Here is a 27,530-nt window from a genome sequence, read left to right on the forward strand (position 1 = left end):
CACATTTCAGATAAGACACATCAGGAGGCTTAGGGCTATCAGATTTATCATCCAAACTTGCCTCCAAATTCATAAAAAGTACACACAAACACACAGTGTGATTGCAATCGGTTGCCTATGTGCTTTGATATGTCTGCAGCGAGAGCTGATGAGGTAGATATATCTGTGTTTTTGTGCACTCAGATGCAGGTAAATAGACATCACAGAGCACTAAAGGGCTTCAGGTTGAGAGGTCACAGATCACAGAGGAGCGCTGATAACAGAACTCAACAGATTGATCTGATCCACAATCTTTAACTCATTTATTCTCTTTCAGCCATCCAGAAAGAACCAAGATGCAGTCAAACAACACACACAGATTTATATTTAGGACTGTGGCAAACACTACATTGCTCTACATTGTTTCAAATTGAATGCAGTCCAACTGTAAGTCATAGGAAAGGTCATGCACAGACATATGACAGTGATTGTATCAGATTTACAAGAAAATCTCTCAACAGCAGAAATCTCTGCTTCGCGACGCAATGTTAACAATGTGTTTCTCTGACACAGTCACGGTGAATCTACAAACATTGCATTATTTCCATAAAACAAACAATATAGATAACTGAAAGAGTTGTTTTGTAGATCTAATGTATTCGTTGCCTTCGCGTATGTGTGCAGTTGAAGACTCTTTCTGTATCTGAGACACAGTGAGGTGCGGTTTCAAATAAGAAATAAAATTGCAGTTGTATTGCATTTACAATAATAGTAGATTGGTGCAAGGTTGTCTTTTTAAGGCTACTGCACCATTGACAAGCTGTTGTACTCCTAAAGTACATTTTAATCATAATTTTTAACAGTGTTACAGCACAATATTTGAAAGTGTGATTACTATAACATCATGACTGTGACAAAAACAGTTGCAGTTATGAGAAACATAAACATAATTACAAGAAAAAGCTGCAATTTTAAGAAATTAAGTGTTTTACTGAGATATAGTCGCAAGTAATGTTGCAAATAAAGAAAATAAAATCTCAGTTGTGCAAGAAAGTTGCAATTGCAAAAAATAAGGCACCTAATGGCTTTCATAGTTAAAATTCCTTTTTTACAATTTCTATAGTACATCACAAGGCCAAAAAATCAATAGTTGATATTTCTATCCTCAATAGCAATTTTGAAAACGAACATACTAACATGTCCTTTAATAATAATATTATTATTTGTATTTATTTTTCCAAATTGGTACTTTATATTACCCACACAGTAAAAAGTTTTTTTCTTTAGAAAGTCTCAAATTTGTAGACAAGTACCATTACTTTTGACATCCTTAAAATGGACTAGTCTTCCAACCACCATCTTTGTCGGCTTCCTCATTTTCCCCTGTATGATTCCATATCATCGGCCTATCATTCTCCTAAACAAACTCCCCGCTTCCCACCCATCTGCTCCCGTTCCCAAAAACCTTCGCATGGCCCAAGGGAACACTCTGACTGTCATGTTTTGCTTATCTTGCATTATTTGGCATCTAATTAGAGGATGTTTTAGGGAACTGAAATTTTGGGAGGACTATCAGTCACATAATGAGCTCTATCAATAGAGTCAACACCCTTTCCTTCTAACAGGGAATTGCTGTCAGCAGAGAAAGAAAGAGATAAACGGTACATAGAGTTGATTTATTAATGCTTCACATGAGAATGCAGAAATCATGAAGGTTTCACAGTTAGATAGACAGGAACTGCGTGCGGTTTTATTGCTGACATTGTTTGTTCTCACTGAGGGCGATTTGTTGATTTGAGCGGTAGGTTGCTGGTGTGCTAAATGACAAGGTGTGATCGGTTTCCCATCAACCCCTGCAGTAATGCTAGCCTCTGTGCTGGGTTTGTACGGGGAGGTGCAGCTGTCTCCTATCAGACCCTGTAGTTTCTTTGTAACTCAATCAGGCCTGATGGGCCCCCGCAACACCATCAGACAGCGGTTAGTGCAGCGGCCTGTGAAATCAGGTCCAGACTCACACTCTGGGCTTCACACTGGCCATGCATTTCTTTTTATCTCTCAAAACGCGATCATCTCAACTGCTTCGCTCTTCTGAGGCCTGGCTTTGCTCAGTTTAACAGCTCTGTTTGCAATTCAGCAGCAGTTCCATCAGTGACACTGAGATTGAAAGAGGCTCCAGCTGAAATGGGTTTTCCACTGCAATAGTGCTTTTGCTGATGTCATTGCCAGTTGATTGGATTTTGATTTGAGGGAATTGCATTTGTAAATGGCGGTAGATCAATGCAAAAAAGAGTTTAAGCTGTCTAAATGAGAGAAGGCTCGTTTGACTTTTGATATTTTTGGTCAGAGGTAAAAAATACATCAAATGAAACATGGATGAATCATTCATTACAAAATCAATAACATGCATTTAGATAGGGTTCATTTTTATTTCATGCCAACTTTAATGCAAGCAATTTATTCCCGCAGATTTATGCCATTAAATCCTGGCTTTATTATAAGAGCCACAAGTAATCTTACAATTAAATTAATTTAATGTTAAAATTACAGTGTATTACATAAATACATAGCAAATACTAGCACTTTGAGTATTAAGAAAGGCGAATTACAAATAAAATGTATTATAATTTTTATTATTACATAAATCAAATAGATTAAAATAAATCAAAAATAGAGAAAATAGACTGTAAAAGAGGGCGGTCTATAAAATGTTGTCAAAAATTGAATGGGTGTAAGCTATAACAGACCTGGGACAACACTCCTAGTTGAGCAGTTGTGGAAAGAACATCCCACCACATAGCCACAAAAAGATAGTAGTTCCTAGTTGAGGACAGAAAGGTTTAAGAGCCACTTCTTCTTCAGTGGCACCATTTCAGTGGAAAAGAGATGTGTTTGCAGTGAAATGAATAATCTGCATGCCTTCTGTACAATGAACTCATTTCTCACTGAGCGTGCATGATGTTGAATCTCTGTAGAAATCCTTTGTAAACCATGTTGTGTTGTGCAGTTTATAGAGTATGCATTACAGCATCGCAGATGGTGTTTCACTGAACCTATGCGATGTGGAATTAATCAACACTCCCAGTTCCCAGCATTGCCAATGTGTGATGCGGAGTATGTGAGCTCACCCTGGAGAGCTAGGTTTTTAGCTCATGCCTAGCCAGGGTAATTTGCTTCTCACCTTGGAGCAGTTTTGGAACGGCGGAGCGACTGTGTTTGTGCCTTCTCTAAATGACTCACTTTTTTTGGAATTGTTTCTGTCTGATTCTGAAATTCCATGATTTTTACAACCAGGAGAGTTTGTGCTTGAGCCCCTCTCCTTATAACTATCTGCATTACTTTCTTTAGAAAAAACCTGTTTCTTTCTGTTGTTCTTGTTGAAAGGCATAGTTGTACTATACATATAAATGTATTCAACCTCATGTTATTCCAGACCTGTACGACTATCATTCATCTTCAAATCACAAGTGAAAAATGTGGAAGTTCAACTGTACTTGATGCATGAGAACAAACCTCTTTTTTGCAATTCCTTTATTAACGTTTTGAAGCATCAGAATTGTGTTATGTGTAAGATAATTTGTGTTGAAGATAATTGAAAGTAAATGATGAAAAAAAGTGAAATAACTCTTTAGTTATTTATCATATTGATTGATATATCTGTTTTTCTTCTCTACTCAAAATTGTTCCATGCAGATGGATTTGTTTGTGAATGTCTCCGCAGATTGATCCAAGGGGGAGGTTTGGGTAGATATTAGAAGCTTATTGAAAATTTTCCACTGAGTACAGAGAGTCAAGTCAATGGAAAGAAATCCAGTGGAAGGAAAATCGAGGGTCTCTTACTTGTCCACGCTGTGTCTGCCAGACCCTTTGTGATAAGCACTCTGTAATATCTTCCATTCTCTGCTCTCCAAAGGCCCTGCTGTTATGATTATTGCCACACTTTTATTGCTAAACACTCATTTGCTCCAGGGTCCTCCCACATCTGCAGGGGAGCTGCTCATTACATAGCTCTGAGCTTCAGTCAGAGCTCACTTGAGATGTAGCTCTACTACCTGTCATTTAAAGCAGAACATAAACACATCAAAGTTCCATCCACAAACACATCTGCTTCCCCTAAAATGAACATCTTGAAATGGCAAAGTTTTTGGCTGTTTCATCTCATTCAGTATTGTTGGATTAGGCACGAATTGATTTTGTCCCAAATGGCACCTTCAGCCCTAAAAAAGACATTTATTGAGGCTCCTTGCAGCTGAATAGGGGGCGCTATCGAGCCCTTTTAACCATAAGATAAAAAACGCGACAGTCTGTGATTGTGGGGATAGATAAAAATAAGTGGAGACCACAAGCCTGAACATCGATATCAGTTTTGTCCCATTTGAAACGCAACCATATTTTGCATGTAGAAGATGTCCTTCTAACCCTTAGTCATAATCAGTAATCTACAGAAAATAACTGTCTAAATTACAACACCAAATCCAAAATTTACAACATACTTCATTTAAACGCAGTACAAACTTAATAATCATCGGGAAGAAGGAGGCGGGAACCGACAGACAATCAGAATGATTTTAATAATTAAAATAAACACAAAACAGCGCGGCAGCCCCTCACAGACGACTGCCGCGCACAAACAAAATCAAAACACAAAATAAATCCAGGCCTGGTCCTCTCTAGTCCTTCACTGTCGTCGCTCCTCTTTTGTATCCTTCCATCTCCTCCTTGGGACGGGACTCGAGACTAGTCACAGGTGTCGCTCATTTCCAATCACTCCACCGGCCTCGCTCCGTTCCCACAGCTCTCGGCCCCGCCCCAATCGCCACATTCATAAAAAGACATTTTGAGACTGCATAGGGGGCTCTATTGATTACCCTTCGAACCGTGAGATTTTTAAACCATGAGAAAAAGTGACAGCCTGTGATTTTGTGGACAGAAAAATACAAGTGATGGGCACAAGATCGCACATCTGTGTTAAATCTCCCAAAATGAGGTCTCTGTTATCCATAGTCATTCTCAATAATGTACAGTAAATTATTTATTTGGTAACAGTTTTCAAAGGGGCTTGTCAAGTTTGCATTGCAGCTACATAGGGGGCACTATTGAGCACCTTTAAAGACATAAGTTGAAAATGTAACAGCCTATGATCTTATGTATAGAAACACACAAAAGAAAGTTAAAAGACCATAAATTCAAATCAAATGTCACATTTGGGATATGTCCATTTTTACCATGGAGATGAGATCTCCATTACCTATAAGTCATCCTATTAGTAATGTACAGTAAATTACTGGGGTCTTAAAAGTCATAAGGCGTTTCAACAAGATGTTAGGTTTGCGGCTAATATTTCCTAGAAATTATTTCTTTCTGGACCTGAATGTTGCTCTCAAGAGTAAGAATAAAATGAGATATCAGGGTTTCAGTTGCAAGTAATAACACAAGTTTTCATATGCAGTTAATTTAAGATTTTCTCTCTTTTACATATTGAGTAACTGCATCAAAAGACTTTGTAGCTATGTTTTGACTGGATATAATATACTGTCATTCCCAGATTAAGTTCTCACTGTCTGATTGTTTAATTTGTTAAGTGAATAATTCAACACGGGCTGTTCTGATCGAGTCGTGAGAATATGTTCTCATGCCTGATAAAGATAAAGGCCAACTGAGGATGACCTCTTTGAGTTTAAAAGAAAATCGTTATCATTTACTCACCAACATTATCAATCATTACCAATCTTTTTTTCTTTTTTTTTACCCAGTAGGTACATAAGACATTTTGAAGATTCCAAAGAACAAAAAACATCATAACATTATCATAATTGTGATCATTTGATGCAGTTAGCTTTTGAACAAACAGGAATTGAAGTTATTTTTATTTGAATGACTGCAAATTGAAGTGTAGGTGATCGGTCAGCCTGTCAGATGAGATGAAGAGGGTCAATAATAAAGCTCTAAAGGTGATGAGGCAGTGCTTGTTTGTCAGGTCAGTGTTGAGAGGTAGTTAATCAAACCATGTCTGGAATGGAGTTTGGTTTCGACCCCACTGCAGGTCCTAAATCAGCAGGATATATTTGGCCCACTGGGCCCCGTCAGAGACTGCAGGCCCAGGTATAGAGCAACAAAACACCAGCTTAATGCCTCCTCAGAATCTGGAAGAGATTTTGGAACATATGAAGTGACGGAACCCAAATCCACAAACCTCTATAGTAGGGTGCAAAAGTGCAAAAGTATATGGATTTTATGAATCCTCTTAAAAACACTGGAAAAATGCAACGACAAACAAAACATGAGCCAGTGGCCAGAGACATTTGTTTGCATTCTTCTAAATAACACAGGCTGAATCCAAGAAGCTGTTCTGTCAAGTAACTGGCCGACATTCAAAATAAACTTAGTTTGAATATCTGCTAAATATCGGTGTATACTATAAATGAATATTAAAGCTCAAACTAAATGGGAACAATCTGTTTGAACAGCTCCCTATTTCTAGATCCTTTCGCCATCACCATCTTTTCTGAACAAAAGAGCCTGTGTGTGAAAGTTCAAATACCAATGAGGCCACATATTGTGGCCATCCAAAGAAAAACACGGCTTTCTCAGTCACTGTGTGATTATCAGTGGGGTGGAGACATAAATAGCACAAACTCTGATAAGAAGTAACAGGCGTCCACAGTGCTGCTGTAGTCATGTTTTTGGCGCTAACATGACTAAAAAAGAACTGTTTGGACATTTTGATTGGAGGAAATTAGAGGTTTTTGTGACACCGCGGGTTTCCACATTGGGGTCAAAACCACACATGGGGTCACCATATGCAAATGGAGTCGGAGGGGGATTTCAGTGAACTGTATTTTATTTATGATATAAATAAAAGCTTTGTCTAGCATGATTTTTATAGCTGTTGGCTACTCGCACATGAAATATGCAGCTGGTCTTAAAATACGATGTGAGATTTAGGCTACCACGCAAGAGCAAATGGGAACTCAGTTTTAGAGTGTCAGTGACAAATAAGAGTGATCAGATATAGAAAAGTAAAAAAAAAAAGATAGTTAATGTTTAAATATGATTTTGAGAATCTTTTTAGTGTTTCATAGTAAAAAAAATCTTTTTTTTAAAAAAGTCCCTCTCCTCATGATGTTTTATAAGCATTTTATTAGCTTGATTGATTGTGGTTTCTTTTTTAAAAATTGTAAATATAGGTATCTTTTTTTTACATTTTGAATTCTAAATTAGCTCTGTAATTAGCTAATTTTTTTTTTTACTCTTTTTTTTTTTTTTTTTTTTTTTTTTAGCATAAGGAATGTTAATTCCAAAGTTTCTTTTAAGGTAAAAACTAGTGTAATATTATAATTATTTATAAATATAAATGCTTCTACTTGTTGTTCACTTGTCTTTTGCTGGTAACAGTTTTAAAATGTATTATATACTCTATATATGTGTGTGTCGTGTGTGTGTGTGTGTGTGTGTGTATGTGTGTGTATATATATATATATATATATATATATATATATATCGCCCTGAAATTTTCTATTATGAATTGTTTTCATGATGTAAAGCTACTGTAATGAATTCCCTAAAACTAATTTTGTCTTTTCTTCTCAAGATCAAGAATTTCGTAGTTTAAAATGTTAAACAAAAAGTCTTTCTAGCAGCTGAAGCTCTGAGGTCTTTATACGGTCCAGAGCCCCATTGGTCCTATCTGTCTTTAGTGAATGTTCTCATTGTCTTCAGCACTCACTTCCCTTCTCTCTTAGCCGTTCTCATTTGACCCCTTTCCTTGCTGTGTTCAGGTGGCGTTACATCTGCGGCCCATCCAGTCCCTGCATGTGCACCAGAAACCGCTGGTCTTCGTCCTGAACTCCCCTCAGCCCGTCCTCTGGAAGCTCCGCACAGAGAAACTGGCCTCAGGAGTCAAACGCATCTTCCATGTGAGTCTGAGTTGCTTTACGACTCTCAAACCATCTCTCTATCACATCCCTGTCTGTCTCCCCATCCTCCCCAGCACCGCTTCTGAGCCAACTCCATCCACATTTTCCCTGTAATGAATATTCAGATCCTCATTCATTCCAAATTATCAAGCATATCTTTAAACACACAATTCATTTACACACTCTTTGGCCCGTCTTACCTTCCTCAAACAAACTTCTCCGCTCTGCTGTCAGAAGAGGTCTTACTCGCTCAAAGATGCATTCAGGTGTGTGTACCCAGAGGAAATACAAACATGCTCACACACACACACATCCATACACACGTAAACACACCCCATGCCAACACAACCATCTTTTAGACAGAGGCTTGTGTAATTGCATCTGGCACAGGCTCACAGGTTTATATTGACTGCTGTAGTCTGTGCCTGACGGATGTTTGGTGGCGAGACGGTGACGAGGTTCATACTCTAGTTGTGGCTTCGCTCTGTTCCCCACTGCTTTACCCATCGCTTTCACCACAGAAACACTTAACGCTCAGTGGGTGCTCTTTCGTAGTTTAATTCTTAGTAGTTTAGTTCTCAGCTATGCATCAACTTTGTAACAGAAATGGGACAACTGTTGACATGAGGTGAAAGTGTTATTAAAGAATTAATGTGAATAGTATGGCTTAGATTTTTTAGTATAAGAAAAATAAGTAATATTAATGTTGAGATTTATGACTTTGGATTGCATAATTTTGTATCTGTGGAAATGTATGTGTTATCTCTATTGAAACTAGAGGAAACGTATGAAATGACTCGGCGCTGTTACTTTGAGCAGCAGGACAGCCTCGTTTATGAAACACAAGCAGAGCAGATTTCTGTAAACTGTTTGTAAAACCATCAGCGTAGTTTTGCGGATTGATGCGGACGACTCAATAGCTGTGTTTACATGTACACAAATGATCTGTTTAGAATGGGATTGAAAAGCCTACATGTAAACACTCCAGTCGATCTGTTTGAGCTTGATCCGAATGAAACTTGGTGGTAGACCAGAAATAATCTGATTAACAGGAAACTTGTAATTGCTTGAAATGGACAATTTTTTTGGATTTAAAAATACCTTAACGGATCCTAAATTAAATAGCTGAACTAATTGGCTGATATTACAGGACTAAAAATAGTCCAAATCAGAGTACAGAATATTACCACCTTTTATATTAAAGTTGGCATGTAATAGAAATTCTATATTCTGTATGCATCTTGATGATCTTATCGTGAACAAATTTAACCATGCATCTCGATAATCCATTTCACACAGATGTTGTAATATGAAAGAAATGATCTATTACTGTTTCTGTTACATCACAGTTTTTAACACTCTCAACAAGAAAATGTTGTAAATCTAAATTAAGGTTTTTCTTTTCTCATACATCCATATCCATTATATCTATGCCACTGCATGATAGTTTACTTCTTTTTTTTTTTTCTTAAGATTTACACAGAGATTCATACATTTGTTTTATGAATGAGCCCATTGTTATCTAGGAGAAACAACTGAGATATTAAGAGATTGGCTCCTGAGATTTTTCTTTTCTGCAAGTGTGCTTTCAAAACATCTAGCCTGGAACATGATCAGAATCCGTATCTACCTATTTTAAATCCAAACCCTTTGTATTCACCGTACTGCAGAGGGCATTCACAATAAAAAAAGAAAGATTCTTTCATATGTTTGTCATGGAGTTTAGGGAGTTGTGGAAACAATTTAGACACTGGTTTGATCGAATCAGTATTACTTACAAATATATAATAGACCAGTGAGATCAGCGAATAAGACTCTCACTGACAACATTATTGTTTTCCAGCCATCCTGTGAAACAGCGCAGAGTTACTTCACTCCTCTTTACCCTAAAATAACAAGATGACAAGATCCAGGGCGTTCCTCACTGCACTGAGGGAGCTCAGAGGAGAGCTGGGAAGGGGGTTTAAGTAAAGAAAGCCACCCCCTGAACAGCCGACCATATTTAGTCAGGAGAGCACTGGGCTTAATGAGAAAATTAAAGAGGGTTGTTCAGGATCTCTGATCATAAGCATTGCTATCTGGGATGGGAAATGATTTTGTTACCCACCAGCCAATTGAGCCAAATGCAGAATTGTATTAGATTTTGAGTTTTTTTTTTGCAATACTGAATAACATAGCTGTGAAATTGGAGAAAAGGTATTAAACCTTTGTAGATGACTTTGCACTGTGTTTTGATCATTTTCTTCATAATCTTCTCTGAAATAACTAAACTTAAAAAAGGAAATGGAAGTAAAAAAAAATATATATATCATAATTATATTTGCATTCACACTGTCCTTGGTCTTTAAAGTGGAGTCGCACCTTTTTTCCCCCACAACCTCATGGTTATTGTTTATGCTGCTGCTTTTGAAAAATGTTGCTGCTACTACTACTACTACTACTACTACTACTAATAATAATAATAATATTACCAAAATAAAATTAGATAATAATGCAAATATAGCTTAACATTTTTATTTTTCAGCTGTAGTGTTTTCTTCTCTTATCCAGGATTAATTTAAATATTATTTATATACTGTTGCAGCATTTATTTATATTTTAAATTGGCTGTTATTTGTATTACTATTATTTCATATTTATTTATATTTAACATGCATTTATTTATTTATTTTTAGTATTTTAATTTAGGCAACATTTCTAATTTTCATTTAACTTTTTTTGCATAATTTTTTTTAGCTAATATTTGTATACTTTTTTCCAGCTTTATTTTAATGAATGAACACAAGTTGTAATAGATTTAGTTTTAGTTTACAATAACAACACTCCTCCTACAGTATCTGTAGCATTAGCTACCTTCAACCAATTATGTTTTGCAATCTTTTTTCAGTCTTTTTGAGATCATTGGCACTCATTTACTGGCTTTTGAAATGTCTGAGAAGTGGCATATTGCAAATGGGTGGTTGTCACATTAGTCTGCGTCTGTCAGTACAGTATGAATTAGCCATAACAAGCAATAACAGGCATTTTTGCTATCTGTTACATGGACCTGAGGTTCATTTGAATCCCATGTAATAGAAACTTCTGCAAACGCTAGACATCATTGTTACTAAATGAGAACTTTTTCTAAAGGCCAATCCAAGACGCCTGCAACCGTGACTGTTAAACAAATTATGCACCAAAACACCCACATTTGGCTGGTAATGGGTGTTAATTTCCCACCCTGTCCCTATCACATGAGAAAATCACAATTCAGCGAGAGCAAGAGGCCTCACTGGTTTAACTGTCACACTCTTCCTGCCGTGTATACACTGTAAATACCTTTATGTAGCTAGCGGTTCTATGCAATAATCATTTTCAAATGTGTTTTAAAACCGTAGCATTCCAGAGGAATGTAGTGCAGAGAGCCACTATTATTTCTGCTCTCCTTCTTATGTTGTGAATGCAGATATAAAGTGACTCTACATACTCATACTTTCTTTGTCTATGTAAGGAACTTTCTGAAACATGCATACTGGCAAAATTATGAATGTCTTCATAACCCCTTTAGTGGCCACAGAGAGTTGTCCAACTGTACTACACCCTAAATTCTCTTTATGTGAGTCAGTCCACTTTGACCATGTTAGATTCAGTCTTTCCTCCAAAATCCTAATCGCTTGTCATTCATCACCTGGGTGTGGGAATGGATTATTTATTCTATAAAACTGCCCGACAACATATTTCATTCTTGTTGCATTGCAAAAACTTAGCACAGAATGAAACCAAAGTAATGTAAAGCCCCCTTTTTTTTGGGGTTTGTAACCAATGCACAGTTTTCAGATACTGCTGAGATAATGGATGAGAAAAATGTAATATTGTGCTAGACCGCAAATTGAGTTATTTCCTGTAGAGACAGGATGTATTCTTATGTCGGCTTCATATAATTTCAGGCAGATGACTACGGGCAAAATATATTTCAGAGGAGAACATGCTGAGGTCATCCTTTGACGTTTATTAGCAAGGCAACGCTCTTGTAAATGTCTAGTTTTGTATGTAATGCTATTAAAGATCATGCTTATGTTTTTGGCAGAGCCCAGGGCAACTTATGAGAAATGATGAAGATTGTGTTTGCAACACATACTTCAGCAGGTAGCTGTGGTGCGGCCAAGACAAATCCTCAAAGTGCTCATAACAAATATAATTGACTTGTTAAATGCAAAACTGAGTTACTAAAATGTTACAAATATGTCTGCCTTCTTTGATACTGGCTAGATCAGTTTCACATGTTTCATTTGTGGATAAGGCAAACCAAAAATATAATACAAAGGATATGTCAATATTCAACCCTCTACATGGTTAGATTTCACTTGCCATTGATTGAGGCTAAATATGCACAGCATATTTTTTGGACAGAATATTCCAGTGTGTAACACTCTGTGATTCTCTCAAACACATACAAAGAGAGAAAGCAAGAAAGTCTTACATGCCACATAGAATTGTCATGCTATATTTTAAAGATATCTTTTTTTTTCTCCTTTTTTTTAAATTAATGTTTTCAAATATTTTGCCATTCAAAACAAGGAGAGGCCCAGCTGCTTCCTACAGCAGTGTGCATAAAGAATGCACATTTTGCCAACTAACAGTAGTTTAAATAGCATTCAAAAACAGCCTCTGCCTAAAATCGACATACAAATTTAGCAACATGCTAGCATCAAACTATTGTTAACAGTAAACATTGAAGAGTTTACCCAAAAAAGAAAATTCTGTCATTAATTACACACCTTCATGTCGTTCCAATCCCATAAGACCTTTGTTCATCTTCGGAAAACAAGTTAAAGTTTTTTTGATGAAATCTGAGAGCTTTTTGACCCTAAAAAGACATAAATGCAATACCACATTCAAAGCAGAGAAACATATTAAGGAGGACGTTGCCTCAAGGGTCTATACTGGCTCCCTTGCTATTCAACTTATATATTAATGATATATTTAAAGTATCAGATTTATTAAAAATTGTATTATTTGCTGATGATACCAACTTATTTTATTCCAACGATAACTATAATAGACTTATAAAGGATGTTAATCAGGAATTAGCCAAATTTAAAACATGGCTGGATTTAAACAAATTGTCACTCAATCTAAGTAAAACAAAAATGATTATTTTTGGCAATTATAAGGAAACTCCGGAACTACTGATACGTATAAATGGTATTGAAATAGAAAAAGTAACAGAAATTAAATTCTTGGGAATCACAATAGACAACAAATTGAGCTGGAAATCACACATTGGACACATACAAAGGAAGATATCAAAAAATATTGCAATCATAAACAAAGCTAAGTACGTTTTAAATTACAAGGCGCTGTATATATTGTATTCCAGTCTGATTTTATCATACTTAACGTATGGAATTGAGGTCTGGGGTAATAATTATAAGAGTTCCCTGCATTCCCTTGTAACTCTCCAAAAACGAGCAATCAGAGTTATTCATAAGGTAGGATACCAAGAACATACAAATATACTGTTTTTACAAAGTAATATGCTTAAATTCATGGACTTAGTCGTTTTTTATACTGCACAATTAATGTATAAAGCAAATTGGATCCTACTACCTGCAAATATTCAAAAACTATTCATAAAAAGAGATAGCTGTTACAATTTGAGAGGTTATGGTCATTTTAAAGTACCGGCTTTCAGAACGACGAAGAAAAGTATGTGTGTGTCTGTGTGTGGTGCCAGGCTCTGGAATAACCTGAGAGCCCAACTCAAGCAGTGCCCATTCATTTATCAATTTAAATCAAAGTATAAACAAGTTATACTGTCTAAGTACAGGACAGAAGAATGTCCTTAGGTGTAGAAATGGAATTAGCTGCAGAGCAATCTATTTATGTTGTATTTTTTTTTTGACTGACAAACTAAAAAGATAATATAAGTTAATCAAGATAATATAATTAAACTATTTATAATTATAAACAATTGTGGCCAGTAAATGTATTGAACTCATAACAAGTAAGGAACAAAAGATCAAATTAAAAGATTGGTGACTAGCGAGTTTTTTTTGTGTGTGGTTTTTTTTTGTACTTATTGAAGATTCTTCTTTTTGGAATTAGCAGAATGATTGTGAGTTAATATTGTTGATTGTACTGTCACTGGAATAGGACAACACTAATATGTGGCAACTGTCTTATCGATTATAGTAGATACCTACGGTTTAAATGTAAAAAAAAGGGGGTAGGCGTCAATAAGCTTAAGCTTCTGCCTACTCCTTTTGAGCATCAGATCCACGGTTTTATTTATTTGTTTTAATGTACTTGATCATCTGCGCATGTATCCTTTTTGGTTTCGCCTGTTGTGTTGTGTTGATGATTGTTAGTTGTTACTATGTTGATTTTGTGGAATTCTGATGCCCAAATAAAAAAAAAAAAAAAAAAAAAAAAAAAAAAAAAAAAAAATAGTCCATGTGACATCAGCAACATCACCAAACCCAAAAGACCTTTGTTAATCTTCAGAACACAAATTAAGATATTTTTAATGAAGTCCGAGAGCATGTGACATCAGTGGTTCAACCATAACTTTATGAAGCTATGAGATAACTTTTTATTGCGCAAAGAAAACAAAAATAGCTTAATTCAACGATTTCTTCTCTTCCGGGTCAGTCCGCCACCGTTATTTTTGTTTTCTCATAGCGTTTCCATAGCGTCATAAAATTACTTTGAACCACTGATGTCATATGCTCTCTGATTTAATCAAAAACATCTCAATTTGTATTCTGAAGATGAACAAAGGTCTGACAGGTTTGGAACAACATGAGAGTGAGTAATTAATGACACAATTTTCATTTTTGAGTGAACTATCCCATTAATAAGTGAGAGACTATTACTATTGCTTTGTGTGTTATATCGGTATTGATACATTGGCCATTTCAAGACTATTAGATTCAGTTAATAATTGTGCCTATTTGGCATAGATCTTCTCTTTCTCTCCATTGAAAAGTAAACTGACCATTAGTTTTGACTGATGCCAATTAAATACTGGTGATGATGTGATCTGTTGGCCCTTTCGTTGCAATTGGGAACTGTACTCCTCAAACCCCGTGTCTCCTGGAACATCTTAATAATGAGTCAGGACTGCGAAAAAGGACCTGATCCCATTGTTGAACTGTCAGCACGTACCTCCAGCCCTTACTTCACATCTTCCTTTTGCTCTTGGCTTTGATTTTATTAGGCCAAGTCTCATGATGACATCATCTGAATACACACATGCACACACAGCCCTCACAGTTAGTGTGAGATCAGCCAGGGCAATGAGCTCACACTTTTACAAGAAGAACCTCCTTGCCAGGCATCCTGACACACTGACAGACTTCATCTTTTTCGTAGAGCAGCTCACATACACACACACACCCTGTTCCACGCCGGAACTATTTCCGGCTCGACGCTCTGTGAAGTGAACTCCGTTCCAGCACATAGCTGCAGCAGATGGCTCAAGAGTGTGTAGCATCAGAGCCAAGTCTTGTGTGATTTTGTTTAAAACTTACAAACATGGCTGGAGTAGAAGCAGAGGGTTTACATCTGCTCATGTCTAGGCACAAATCAACCCAGCTAATTCAACTACTTCAGGGTCAATGACATGAACTAATTTTCTGTTTAAATCTGAAAAAATAATAAAAATACTAAAAAAAAATCAATCATACAATGACATCAGTAAATCTGTTTTCAATTTCTTAATTTGAAGTTCAATTAAGTCATGCATGTTGCATATTACCTTAATATCATAATGGAAAAAATAAACAAATTCAAAGAAAGAAAGTGAATAGCTCAAATTTGTCATTGTGTTAAAGTGAAAAATATTTTTAAAAACAAAAATATGTGAGATGAAAAGAAAATATATTATTTCATTTGATGGTTACACTACATGACGTTTAAACTTTTGATGAAAATAGTAGAAAATGTTATCAAAACCCACATGAATACGAAGAGTACTTTTTCTAAGAACTTGGCACATTTTCAACTATATTTAGAAAATATTTTTTCTTTTCTTTATTTTTTATTGAACCTGCAACCAGGTTTTTCCACGTCTCTGGCCCTCAAAGTTGGCTGCGCATTTTTACAGTTGAATAATGGCTTTATAAGGCTGGTTGTCTATGGATAAGCCCTGCCAACCCTTGTTTTCTGGTTCCAGCACTTGGAGGTCCAAAGAGGCAGATGGGAGTCCTGGAGTCTGAGAAGAAAGCTGGTTTTGGCTGCTTTGTATACATCACCCGGCCCTAAAACAAAAGCCCTGAAGTCCAAACATCTCATTGTAAAACACAATCCCTGTGACGCCATTGCCAATTTACCACCAGTCGTGAAAGAGCCTGAAGGGGGACATGGGTGGATGCTTGTATATCAGAATCATCTTGAAATAAATATTGTTCTTGTCTGAAGGAGACCAGAACAGTTGGCGTATATTGTACTTTCATTGCTGTGATCAGCATGGGATATTGCTATCTTCAATACACTTATAGCGTTCTTGGTCAAGCAACTTCACGGCCTGAGTTTGTTGGTTTGACTCCTTACCCTAAGGTTGTGGGTTCGAGTCTCGGGCCAGCAATACCACGACTGAGGAGCCCTTGAGCAATGCACCGAACCTCCAACTGCTCCCCGGGTGCCGCAGCATAAATGGCTGCCAACTGCTTTGAGTGTGTGCTCACAGTGTGTGTGTGTGTTCAATGCTGTGTGTGTGCACTTTGGATGGGTTAAATGAAGAGCACGAATTCTGGGTATGGGTCGCCATACTTGGCAAGTCACTAATTTCTTGGGCCGGTTGCACCATCTGTGTTTAAGTTACATCTCAGCCTGGTTTTAAAGTTAAAGGAGCACTTTGTGCCACTAACTTAGTTGAACTTTGTCATACTATGCAACTACATATTCATTTACAGAGAGCTTGCAACCTAATAGCTACATTCTGCTTTAACAAATGGTGTATACAAGGAACAGAGTTAGTTCTAGACTAGCATACGGATGCCTGATGCAGTCTTACCGTGGTAAACAAGACGGCTACTATGACCCAAAGACTAGACCAGCATCAAACCAGCAGTAATCAGCCTGGAAATTCTTTCTGGTCTAAACTGTGATCTTCAGCAGTGTCTTGTTAAATTGGGGACTGTGTTCGATCTGGCAGATGTTTATGAAATGATGGCGCAACATTTTACAAAGTCTGGCTGTTGTAAATTTGTTTCTCTTTCTGTATTTGCCAAGTGGCTGTTTTCCTGATTTTCATTGCCTTGGGAAGTTAGCAAAAACAGTCTCGCTCTCCCTCTGATTTTTAATTGAAACCATTACGGGACCAATATTGGTTTTGTGATGGAGGTTGATCTGCAGGAACGCTCTTCTGCGGCGCTTGCAGACAGATGGTGTTGTTTGTTCCACGGCAGTCTCTCTCTCCAGCTCACAGGAACACGACCGTGGAATTTTGCCAGGAATTTGATTCGTTTCTGGAGTGAGCGGAACAAATCACCCACAAATTTATTTACCATCTTCATCTCTTCAGCATGTCATGGTCCCCTGAAGCTCACGTTGCATCTCTTTACTCTCCCTTCGTCAACTGCTACAGATATTTGTGCTTTCTCAAGAAGAGAGCGTTTCATAGTGAGATTAGTGTGCGCTTATAATTGATATAAACCATTTGGCACGCCATCTTTTTTTATTCTCAACATATGGCTGTAATATGTAGATGTTGATAGCAGACGGTCCAGGAAATCCAGTGAAATATGCTTTTAGGAAGCTTGCAGGGTACTAGGTGGAGGACAGATGTTAATCCGAGACATTCTGAGGACACAGGTGTGGTGGAAACTGTGCAAATGTTGCTGTAAATGTACAGTAGATAGCATTGCACAACCAGTGTAAAAACCATGGCAGCAGCGAGGTGTAAAATTTCATAACCCAATTTTTCAAACCTTTGGATCAGCAAATGCCAGATTTCAGGCTGTTCTTGCTTTCTCAGCAGAAGCAGATAAAACATTTTGGTTTGGCTGAATGATGTGATATTTAGTTGGGCTGTGTAAGACTCAGCAGCTTTGTAGGACATTTCTGAATCTGTCAAGTTACCTCACAGGTCCTTTCAGTGTTCCCGTGAGCCTCAGACAGAGTCAGACTCCTGAGAGCAGAGCATGGACATTAGCTCATATCGCTGAGCTAACCCAGGGCTAAGCTCCAGTCTGGACCTGTTTACTGACAGATAAGGCATAAACAGGAAGATTTATGCAGGGTTAAGCCTGCTGAAATACTCCAGACAGGTTCTAGTGAGAGTGAGAAGAGCAGGACTGAGAGGCAACGACACTCAAGACACTGAGGGAAACGTCATTCTTCTCAAATCAGACTCTGCTCCAGTACAGACACTGTTCAGTAGACAGAATCTTTTTAGTCATTTTCTATCTTTATTGGATAGATACAGTGCAAAGCTGAGCAGTGTCACTCAACAGGTCATATTCACTACTAATGGCCTAAAACATTTTCTTAGAAAAGTTTCTCATGCTAAAATTTCTTTTAAACAGTCGCATACATGCATACATTTGTTCTTACCCTTTAATTTAGATGATTTTGATTTTGATTTTGATTTTAATTTTAATTTCTAAATTTGTATACACCCAAACCATCTCCATTTAAGGGCTTTATGCATAATCACTCCTGAGAACAAAATATTTTAGTTAATATTTTTGTATGCTTCGCTTATATACAAAAATGCTTTTATTATATTTTATATTATAATTATTTATATTTAAATAAAAGCCAGTTCTTATTTCTGTGTATTTATGAAACAGGATCCTGGGTAAATAAGAAAAAACTGAATTCAGACTATTAGATTATGCTTATATTTGTTATTCCTATAAGCCTTTTTCATCACAGCATCTCAAATGTAACTTAAATGTAACTAAGTTACATTTGAGATGCTGTGATGAAAAAGGCTTATAGGAATAACAAATATAAGCATAATCTAATAGTCTGAATTCAGTTTTTTTCTTATTTACCCTGGATCCTGTTTCATAAATACACAGAAATAAGAACTGACTTTAGGGATTGGGATGAAGGTTCACGGCCTTAGGCAAATGCCTCCCGCGGAGAGCTTCTGCTGTTAACACACACCACTAATTATGCTCAATAAAGGTGAGCTGCAGCTTTCAGCACACACTAACCTCACTTTACTGACACTTACCACATCACTCACGAGACACACTGGTGAAAGTAACCTGCCTTTTAATTGCTCTCGGTAATTCGCAAGTGTTTTTACTTAACTCTCACTCTGAAGTTATTTTTACTTCAGATATTTTTTTCAAAATGTACATTGTGTGTCCTTCTCAGATGCGGTATTTAAACACATCATCTCTCATATTAAAGCTTTGATGGCAATCATATAACTTGTATTTATGATTTCCGTACTAAAAGTTAGATTCATGTTGTATTATATGCCATAATCGTTTAAAAATGTCTGTCCATCTGAGTTTGAGTTTGATGGATCTGGAAGGGATGCAGATGGTTTTGGGTTGGGGGTCGGGGATCTGGCTGAACTCCAGGGTGGGTTTATTGCTTTCATATTCCCTTTAGGAATTCTTGAGGTTTGAAACTTTTCCCAAAGCTTGGAGCTGATTTAGTTTTCGACTTTTCCTTCTAATTCCTTGAGACTAATTACAGCCCTATTCCCGCAATTAAATCGATAAACTCCTCTGTGCTCATTTGGGCTTGCCAGAAGAAACTCCTCACGTCTCGTCTCGTCTCCTCTCCTCTCCTCTCCTCTCCTCTCCTCTCCTCTCCTCTCCTCTAGTTAATTTTTTTGAGAAATTAACTATTTAATCATTGCATTAATGTGTTAAATTGACCAAAATACATATATTTAAGACATAAAAGACATGCATTTCTATATTTGTATTTCAAATAAATGAAATTGAACTTTTTATTAATAAAAAAAATCCTGAAAAATTATGAGCATGAACTTTGCCATCACATGAATAAATGACATTTTAAAATGTATATATTTTTTAAGAAAACTAAAATTTAGAATAATAAAAATATAAACAAATAACAATAAAACTATAAGTTTTATTTTATTTAAAATAAGTAAATATAGAAATGAAATGATAAGAATAAAAAATTGTGTTATATAGTGTTGAATTCATTATTGTTGTTTTTATTATATTCAACATTAGGCCACAAATACTATTGACCGAACTTAACATATACTGAACATTATCCTAAATATTCCTTTAGTCGGAAAACGGCACAGTTCAACACACTATTTACAGTACAGAGGAACCCTAAAAATAATCTTCAACTGAGTCCTAAATTCTTCAACGGCCTCATGCTCTTTTCTTTTTGAAATTTATCACTTCTGGCAAGGACGGGGAGTTTGCCTGGATAGCCATCCAGAGGTCGAGCAGATGTTCCTCCTGGTACTGGGTCATGCACCGGGACATATCTCCTCCTTCAGCACATCATATACCTCTCTTTATCTCTCCCTCTCCAGTTCTACACCTCTTCTGTCTGTCACAATAGTACACAGGACCCTGGCTGTAGTTCAGATTGGCGTATGGGGTCCATCAAAGCTGCGGTGTGATATAATAGTTTAATTGGGTTTGCCAGCATGGGGCCGGCTAAGCACAGAAAGAACACCTTTGGGAGAATGAGAGAGAGAGAAATGAGTGGAAAAAAACCTCACAAGCATGGAAATGTAATGAGTATGGTCTGTCTAGACCTTGTGCTTGGCTGTGTGGAGCTGTACGGCGAGTTTTTCAACATATGTGAATGTTTATCTCTCTGAAATGGAGCATGTGGACCCAAGGTCCATTTGGAGCTGAAAGGGGAGGACTTTCGGAGCAAAGCCCGCCCTAGTCGACATGCAGAGAAACTCACAACACAATGCTTCATACATTTACAAGAGCATATGCACAACTATTAAATTAAACTTAAACACACACCTTTTCTTACCCACTTCTTACCCTACTTTGATCTTTTGCTCACATGAAACTCTCTGTAATTGCTATAATTTGCATCTCATTCTTTAAACATAGCATTTGAAGGAAATCAAGCACGTAACACATAGTTAGAGTATCCTGGATGAGAGGTTAGCTGGCAGAAGTACACAGCAGTGCTTATGCTGACAGGACTCCTCAGTTGTGAGCTGCTATGACAGCTGTGAAGTGTGTTATTCTTCCTGTACACGACTACACTAACACTGCTCTTGCTAGCTCTGTCAAACTATGTTTACTTGGAGAGTAATTATCTTTTTATAGTCAAAATGATGGCTCAAATACAATGAAAAGCACTTAATTGAAAACACAGTTGAAAAAGTCAACTGATCTCTGTCTAAAATTAAGATTTCAGTGTAATGCATAGAGAATACATTTCTTCAGCATTTCAACATTTTTTGAATTTTTTTAAGGGGCTGTGCTTTCTCTATTAAAGTCACATAACACAAACAATTATTCCTATATCGAACACCTTATTCTGTAATTCCCAAACTGCAAATTACTGCAGGACATTTCTCTCCCACCAATCTATTCTACATAAGTTTTTTCCATGTCTAGTTATTAAAAAATAATTTTGTGAGTTCAAATTCTTGTAAAGTTACTATTGGTTTTCTATTAGACTCACTTCTTTAGTCAGCTGGTTGCATTTCCCAGCATAAATGCTGCTCTTCACATGCACAAAAATAGTTTTTGTAATACATGTGATGCACATCTGTACATATAAACAGTGTGTTTGCAATCTGCAGTCAGATTGTATTTATTTTCCACATGGACAATAGGTCTGCATGCTGCATGTAAACGCTCACTGTCTGCTATACATTAAGCTCATATTTGGAATGTAATACCAGTATACTTTAACTAATCAACAGGATTAAATGAATATAAAACAATGGAAAATGGAAATGAATGAGTGCATTGTGTTATAGTGTTTTGTGCAGCGTTATCAATGTGTATACAGCATATTTTGGCAAATGTATAGTATTCTGTGCACATTTGCCGAGACTAAATGCTGCATACTGCTTGACATGAAGTATTTGATCCCCTTAAAGTCTGACTTTGATGGTGTGCATGTGTGAAAGCGTGTATATATGTTGTCTATAAGGCTAATCTCAGCCGTGTGCCGTCCATCCAAAGAACCTCCTGCTCGTCTCCTCTGATGCACAGCAGTGTGTTATATAAACAGTGGAAAGCAGACACCTTATTGTGTAAGAGAACCATGTGTGAAAATATGGAGCACACATTCAAAGACGGCTTCAAAAAACCATCAGGGCAGAGTGTTAAAGATGTGTTTTGGCAAAGATCGCATGGAAGGTTTCATTTTGGAAAGGCCTGTTGTGATGCCTTTTTTCCTTTCCTCTCATAATCTATAGTTTTGCCCTTAAATTTTATTACTTCAGAGCTTCTTGCTGTAAAATGGGATGTGCATATCAATACAGCTTTGAGTTTTATGGGCCTGTCTTCATCAACAGAGAGATCTTTGTCTCCTGAACTGTCAAGGGGGAAAAACACTCCACAAGTTAACAAAAGGGGTTTGTTTTGTATTGTGGGGTGGCTCAGGCAGCAAAAACCTGACAATTACTCTTTGTAATGCAACTGTTAAACATTTCCATTACTAATTCAGAAGCTATTGTGTCATAGTGATATGAAACTGGGAGTTATTAAACCTGGAACTACTACATAGCTGTTTAGTTATTGAAAATTGATCAATCAACCAATCAGAATCAAAAAATTAATACCGCTGTTTTAGAAAATGTGTTAACGGCTTTATTCTGTTGATTTCTTAGGTTGCAGATGGATCTGAAGTGCACTTTGAGGCAGGAAATTTCTCGGAGTCGTGTGAGGTGAAGGTGGAAAATCTTCCTCATGGCAATGAGCACCTGCTTTCTTGGGCCCATCAGCGCTATCATGCAGTTACCTCTTTTAGCGAGCTCAAGATGGCCCATGACGTCTACATCAAAGTTGGAGAGGGTATGTAAATATGAGCACACACATCATTTTATAATTCCCTTTTTAGGTACCTGTTGCTCAAAGCGTTTTTATAATAATTATTAATATACTTCTGAGTGCATGACAAAGTTTAAAATCAGTATTTTGGTCTTTTTTGTAACGAAAAAAAAGAACTATATTATATATAGTGTTTTTAGTGTTTTTAAACAATTGTGATTAATCACATCCAAAATACGTTTTTATTTACATAACATATATAATTGTACTGTTTTTATGTCTTATCTATATTGAAATACAAACACATGTATATATTTAAAAATGTCTATGTAAAAAATCAATGTTTATAAATTATATGAATATACATGTAAATATATGTAAATTTTTTTTATATATATGTATTTATATATACTTAATAAATATGCACACACACATATATTATGTGAACAAAAACTTTATTTTGGATAATAATAATCATTTGACAGCACTAATATAAAATATTTATTTTATATAAGACAGATTTCACTTGGTAAACAATAGCATTTCTAAAGTAATTAATACATTTATTTTGCCTTAAGGATGTTTTTATTTGAAAATCAAACTGATTACCTCAAATCAAATACTGATTAAGAAAATTTGAACTTAATTCACTCTCAGTGGTGCCTATTGACTGTGTTTAGTAACCAAACCCATGGGTAATAACACAAATACCAAAGAAGCCACCTCAAGTCGTTCTGATTTACACCGGGCAACCTCAGTTTCATTTAAAAACAACATGGCAAAATCTGTGGGCTTTTTAAAAATGGCAGATTTTCTCTCTGCCTCTCATTTGTATCAGTTGATTTGCTTGCGTGTCACTCCCTTCTTTTCTGTCAGACTCGTAAGCAACCGAGTGATGGAGAATTGATGGAAAGGCCAAGTAAACATACGGGAAGAGTTTCAGGCGAAAAACTCTTGACTGCCAGCTTGTGCGTACGGGCCCTTTGCCAAACCTGAAGCCTTTCACAACAGTCCTTTTAAAATTAGAAGGATGAGGAAGAATAGCAGACCGAGAGGAAAAAGGGAATGTGCTAGGGGAAAGTTTGGCAGGAGAGGTATAGAACAAGCACAAAAGAAAACAGAGCCCAAAACAGAAAGTCCAAATTTATAGCAGTACCAGGAAGCCCTGCAAGATGGCAAAGTATCTCCGCCATCTGCCCGATGACACGAGCTGTAGGGGGCGGTTGGCTTATTCTCAAAGGAAACGGTTTGGGGGAATTTGACTTGAAACCGACTGTTGGACTTCAGACATGGCTGCCACATTCATATAGATTTTGTTGTTTACTTGTTGAGGGCATGAAAGAGAGAAAGTAGAAACAGATACTTGCAAAATACGCGCCATTAGCGCAGGGAGCCGCAGGACTTGTTTGAAGAAAGAAAAAAAGGAGAGATCCGGCAGTGTGTTTCACCCAGGGCTCCATCGTGTTTCCCCTGCTGAGTTCTGAGACCAAACCAGCTTCACGTCTGACTTCAGCATCTCTCTGCTGTCAGGTTGCCCGGTTAAACTGCTGGTGCTCATTTTTCAGTCCACAAAAGAACACAAGATTCAAGTACTAGAAGAAAGTAATGACTGCATCATTCAAAGTACACTTTCCAGTCTCTGAGACTGTTTCGGTCAGGCCCGTAAAACATTTGGCCCCGTGTCGTTTTGAGTTTGTGGTTTGGCATTGACTCAAAAGGCTGTGTTTACCTCTACAGGAGAGTTCTGGCCTTCTACTCTATCTCTACCCTTTTGTAGCTTGGCATGAGAGCGGACATGCTTCCGATCTGTTTGCCGCAGAGAACAGTCAACCCTCTTTCCCCCAGTACCTCAAAGAGCCAGAAAGAGCCGAGAGTATGAGATGCCAACCTTTTCATGATGTGTTCACACTCAGCACCCTTGTGCTTTGTCCAAAAGCATAATGGCCAAATAAGGAAGCATCTGTCTTCTGTTTCTCTGGGGCAAAGAGAAGAGCCATTATCTCTTTTTTGGAGGAGCAAAGAAAACGGTGTTCAAGAGCGGAGAGGATTTTATTTATTTATTTATTTTTTAGGGAATAGTTTCTTTTTTGCAGGGAACTGTTTTTTTCTTTTCTGCAACTGGACAAGTCTGTCACTGTACTGTGTTTTCACTGATTAATAAGGATTTATAAGGGATTAATCTGCCAATATTTGGCCATTTGAGAGAATATCGTCATTGTTGTTTTAATTAAATATTGTTAAAAATATTATTGTTATTTTTTATTTATTTTAGCAAGCCTATGTAAATTATATTATTTATATTAATATTAGTTTTTGGATCAGAAGTTTTTAATCAGTAAGATTTTAATTTATTTGGTTGGTTGTTTAAAAGAAATTAAACCTTTTATTCATTTTTCATAAAAAAAAGAAAAAAAAGGGGGAAAATATTTTCTAATTAAATATATGATAAATATTTTATAATTATGAAATATAAAACTATTTACATTTCACAATTTTTTTGAAAACAGTTTAAATTGTTATAATATTCCACCCTTTATTCTTCTCATTTAAAAAATTCCTACCGCTCCCCAAACCTTTGAACACTATTGTATATATTTTGGCATTTGGCCAACTTGCTTTTAAGGTATGAGTATCAGCAGTGGTCATTGAGAATATTTTGACCACTATGAAAAAACCAACAAACTCTGTCTCCATTCCTGCTCTTGTGCTGTGGTCTGGCACAGAGCAAATATAGACAAGCCAAGTGATACAAACAGTGAAATGTTCCAGTGCAATTATACTAAATATAAGATTATAGGACTGTAACTAACTGTTGGTTAAAGTGGTGAATGTGTCAAACATGTCTGTGTCCTCAAAATGTCTAGGCCTTAGCCTAAACGGATCTCAAATTTGTTTCAGACCCCGTCTTCTCCGAGACCTGTAAGATCGATAACAAGTTCCTGTCTCTAAACTACCTGGCAAGCTACATCCAGCCCCAGCCATCCACGGGGTGTGTTCTCTCAGGTCCTGATCATGACCAGGAGGTCCACATCATTGAGCTCCAGGCACCAAACTCCAGCAGGTGAGGAGAAGACCATTGAACCGCATTCCTTTTTGTTCTCCTGTGTTACAAAAATATCCAATCTTTTTTCTTATGTCAGGAAAAAACGAAGACGTTCTGTAATACAGATCCTGCAGAGTACAGTTAATATGTTTAGGTTATTTTCTTAAAAGTTTGGACTCATTTTGGAAGCTTAGAAGTTGTAATGACAACAACAATCTGGAACGCAAGTAAAATCGCATTTTTTTCTTAGCTTTAATTGCTTGCAGAGCAAAATGAAGAGCAAATAATATGCATTTTGTTCACATTAAATACAATTAATGTACGCTACCATTAAAAAATTTGGGGTCATTATTATTGTCTGAGAGAAATGAATACTTTTATTCAGCAAAGATGCATTAAATTGAGGGATGGAAAAGTAAATACTTTTGCATTGGTCCAAAAAATTTAATTTCTATTCATCAAAGCATTCCTGAAAAAATAAATCAGTTTTGCCATCACAGAAATCAATAACATTTTAGAAACCAGTTATTTTAAATTGTAATCATATTTCACAATATTACTGTTTTTATTGCATTTTTGATCAGGTAAAATGCAGCCCTTGTTAGCATAAAAGACATCTTTCAAAAACATGAACAAAAATCTTACCAACCCCTAAATTTTGAATGGAAGCATATATGATTTAATCTGCTGTTGAAAGACAGTTGAAGGCCTTTCCAGACGTCCATTTCACATAAAAAAGCTTTCTTGTGTAAATGTGCGTGCATGTCACTTTATATTTGTCATTTGAGGTTGTCATTGTGTTTCCTGTACAGTTTATTTGGAAATAGGCAGGAACTAGGGTGTTGTTGATGTTGGAAAACTCTGCCGGGTAGAACTCTCTCCGCCCCTGCCAATATCACTCATTATTGCCTAATAGTGACTCAAAAATGAAAAACAGATCTAAAGATATGCAAGCATCATGATGGATCGCAGCACTGCGTTATGTGGTCTGTTTCACATGTGTCCAGCTCTGCTATCTAGGAAGCGCTCCAGATTTTTAATCAATTGGCGAGACGCAGAAAACATGTTACAACTGAAGATGAATTTTTCCAAAATTCTTATGGCCCTCCTTCCATTCCTTCTTTCTCTCTCTCTCTCTTTCTCTCCGAGTAGTGCATTCCAGGTGGATGTGATTGTGGATTTAAGGCCGCTGGATGGTGACGCCCCACTCCATCGTGACGTTGTGTTGCTTCTGAAATGTGAGAAGTCAGTGAATTGGGTAATCAAAGCCCACAGCGTCACGGGCAAACTGGACATTGTGGTATGATTTCGCAATTATTGATTACATGCAAAATATATAATGTAAATGCAAAGAAACCAAGTCCCTCAAGACTATATTGTTTCTTTACATACTAATTTATAATGTTTAAGTAAGTTTAAGACAAATGTACTGATTAAAGATTGAATTTTATGCAAATAATTTTTAGCAGGATTGTTTTTATAAAATTAAATGTCGTTATAAAAGTCCAGCTGTAATCAGATAAATCAGGATCAGATAAATACTACTGTTGTATACAGGTTTTGGTTATGTTTTGATAGAACATTTTTATTTTCAACAAGGCTTTCTTGTTATTATCACATTTGAATATGTTGCTTAATGAAGTCTGAAAACCACAAATTAGTTTTTTTCTCAAG

General features: G+C 36.6%; 1 protein-coding gene across 2 annotated transcripts in view; it reads left to right on the top strand.

The window, feature by feature from the left end:
- LOC113098461 (transforming growth factor beta receptor type 3-like) overlaps positions 1-27,530 on the top strand; it is a 109,161-nt gene that overhangs the window by 58,495 nt on the left and 23,136 nt on the right. For both annotated transcript variants that reach the window (XM_026263573.1, XM_026263565.1), the window contains 4 exons: positions 7,755-7,892; positions 22,654-22,837; positions 25,712-25,874; positions 27,009-27,156. In XM_026263573.1, coding sequence (XP_026119358.1) covers positions 7,755-7,892; positions 22,654-22,837; positions 25,712-25,874; positions 27,009-27,156 — 633 coding nt within the window. The remainder of the gene's footprint in view (positions 1-7,754; positions 7,893-22,653; positions 22,838-25,711; positions 25,875-27,008; positions 27,157-27,530) is intronic.

This window comes from Carassius auratus, chromosome 6, assembly GCF_003368295.1.
Source record: "Carassius auratus strain Wakin chromosome 6, ASM336829v1, whole genome shotgun sequence".
NCBI classification, from domain to species: Eukaryota; Metazoa; Chordata; class Actinopteri; order Cypriniformes; family Cyprinidae; genus Carassius; species Carassius auratus.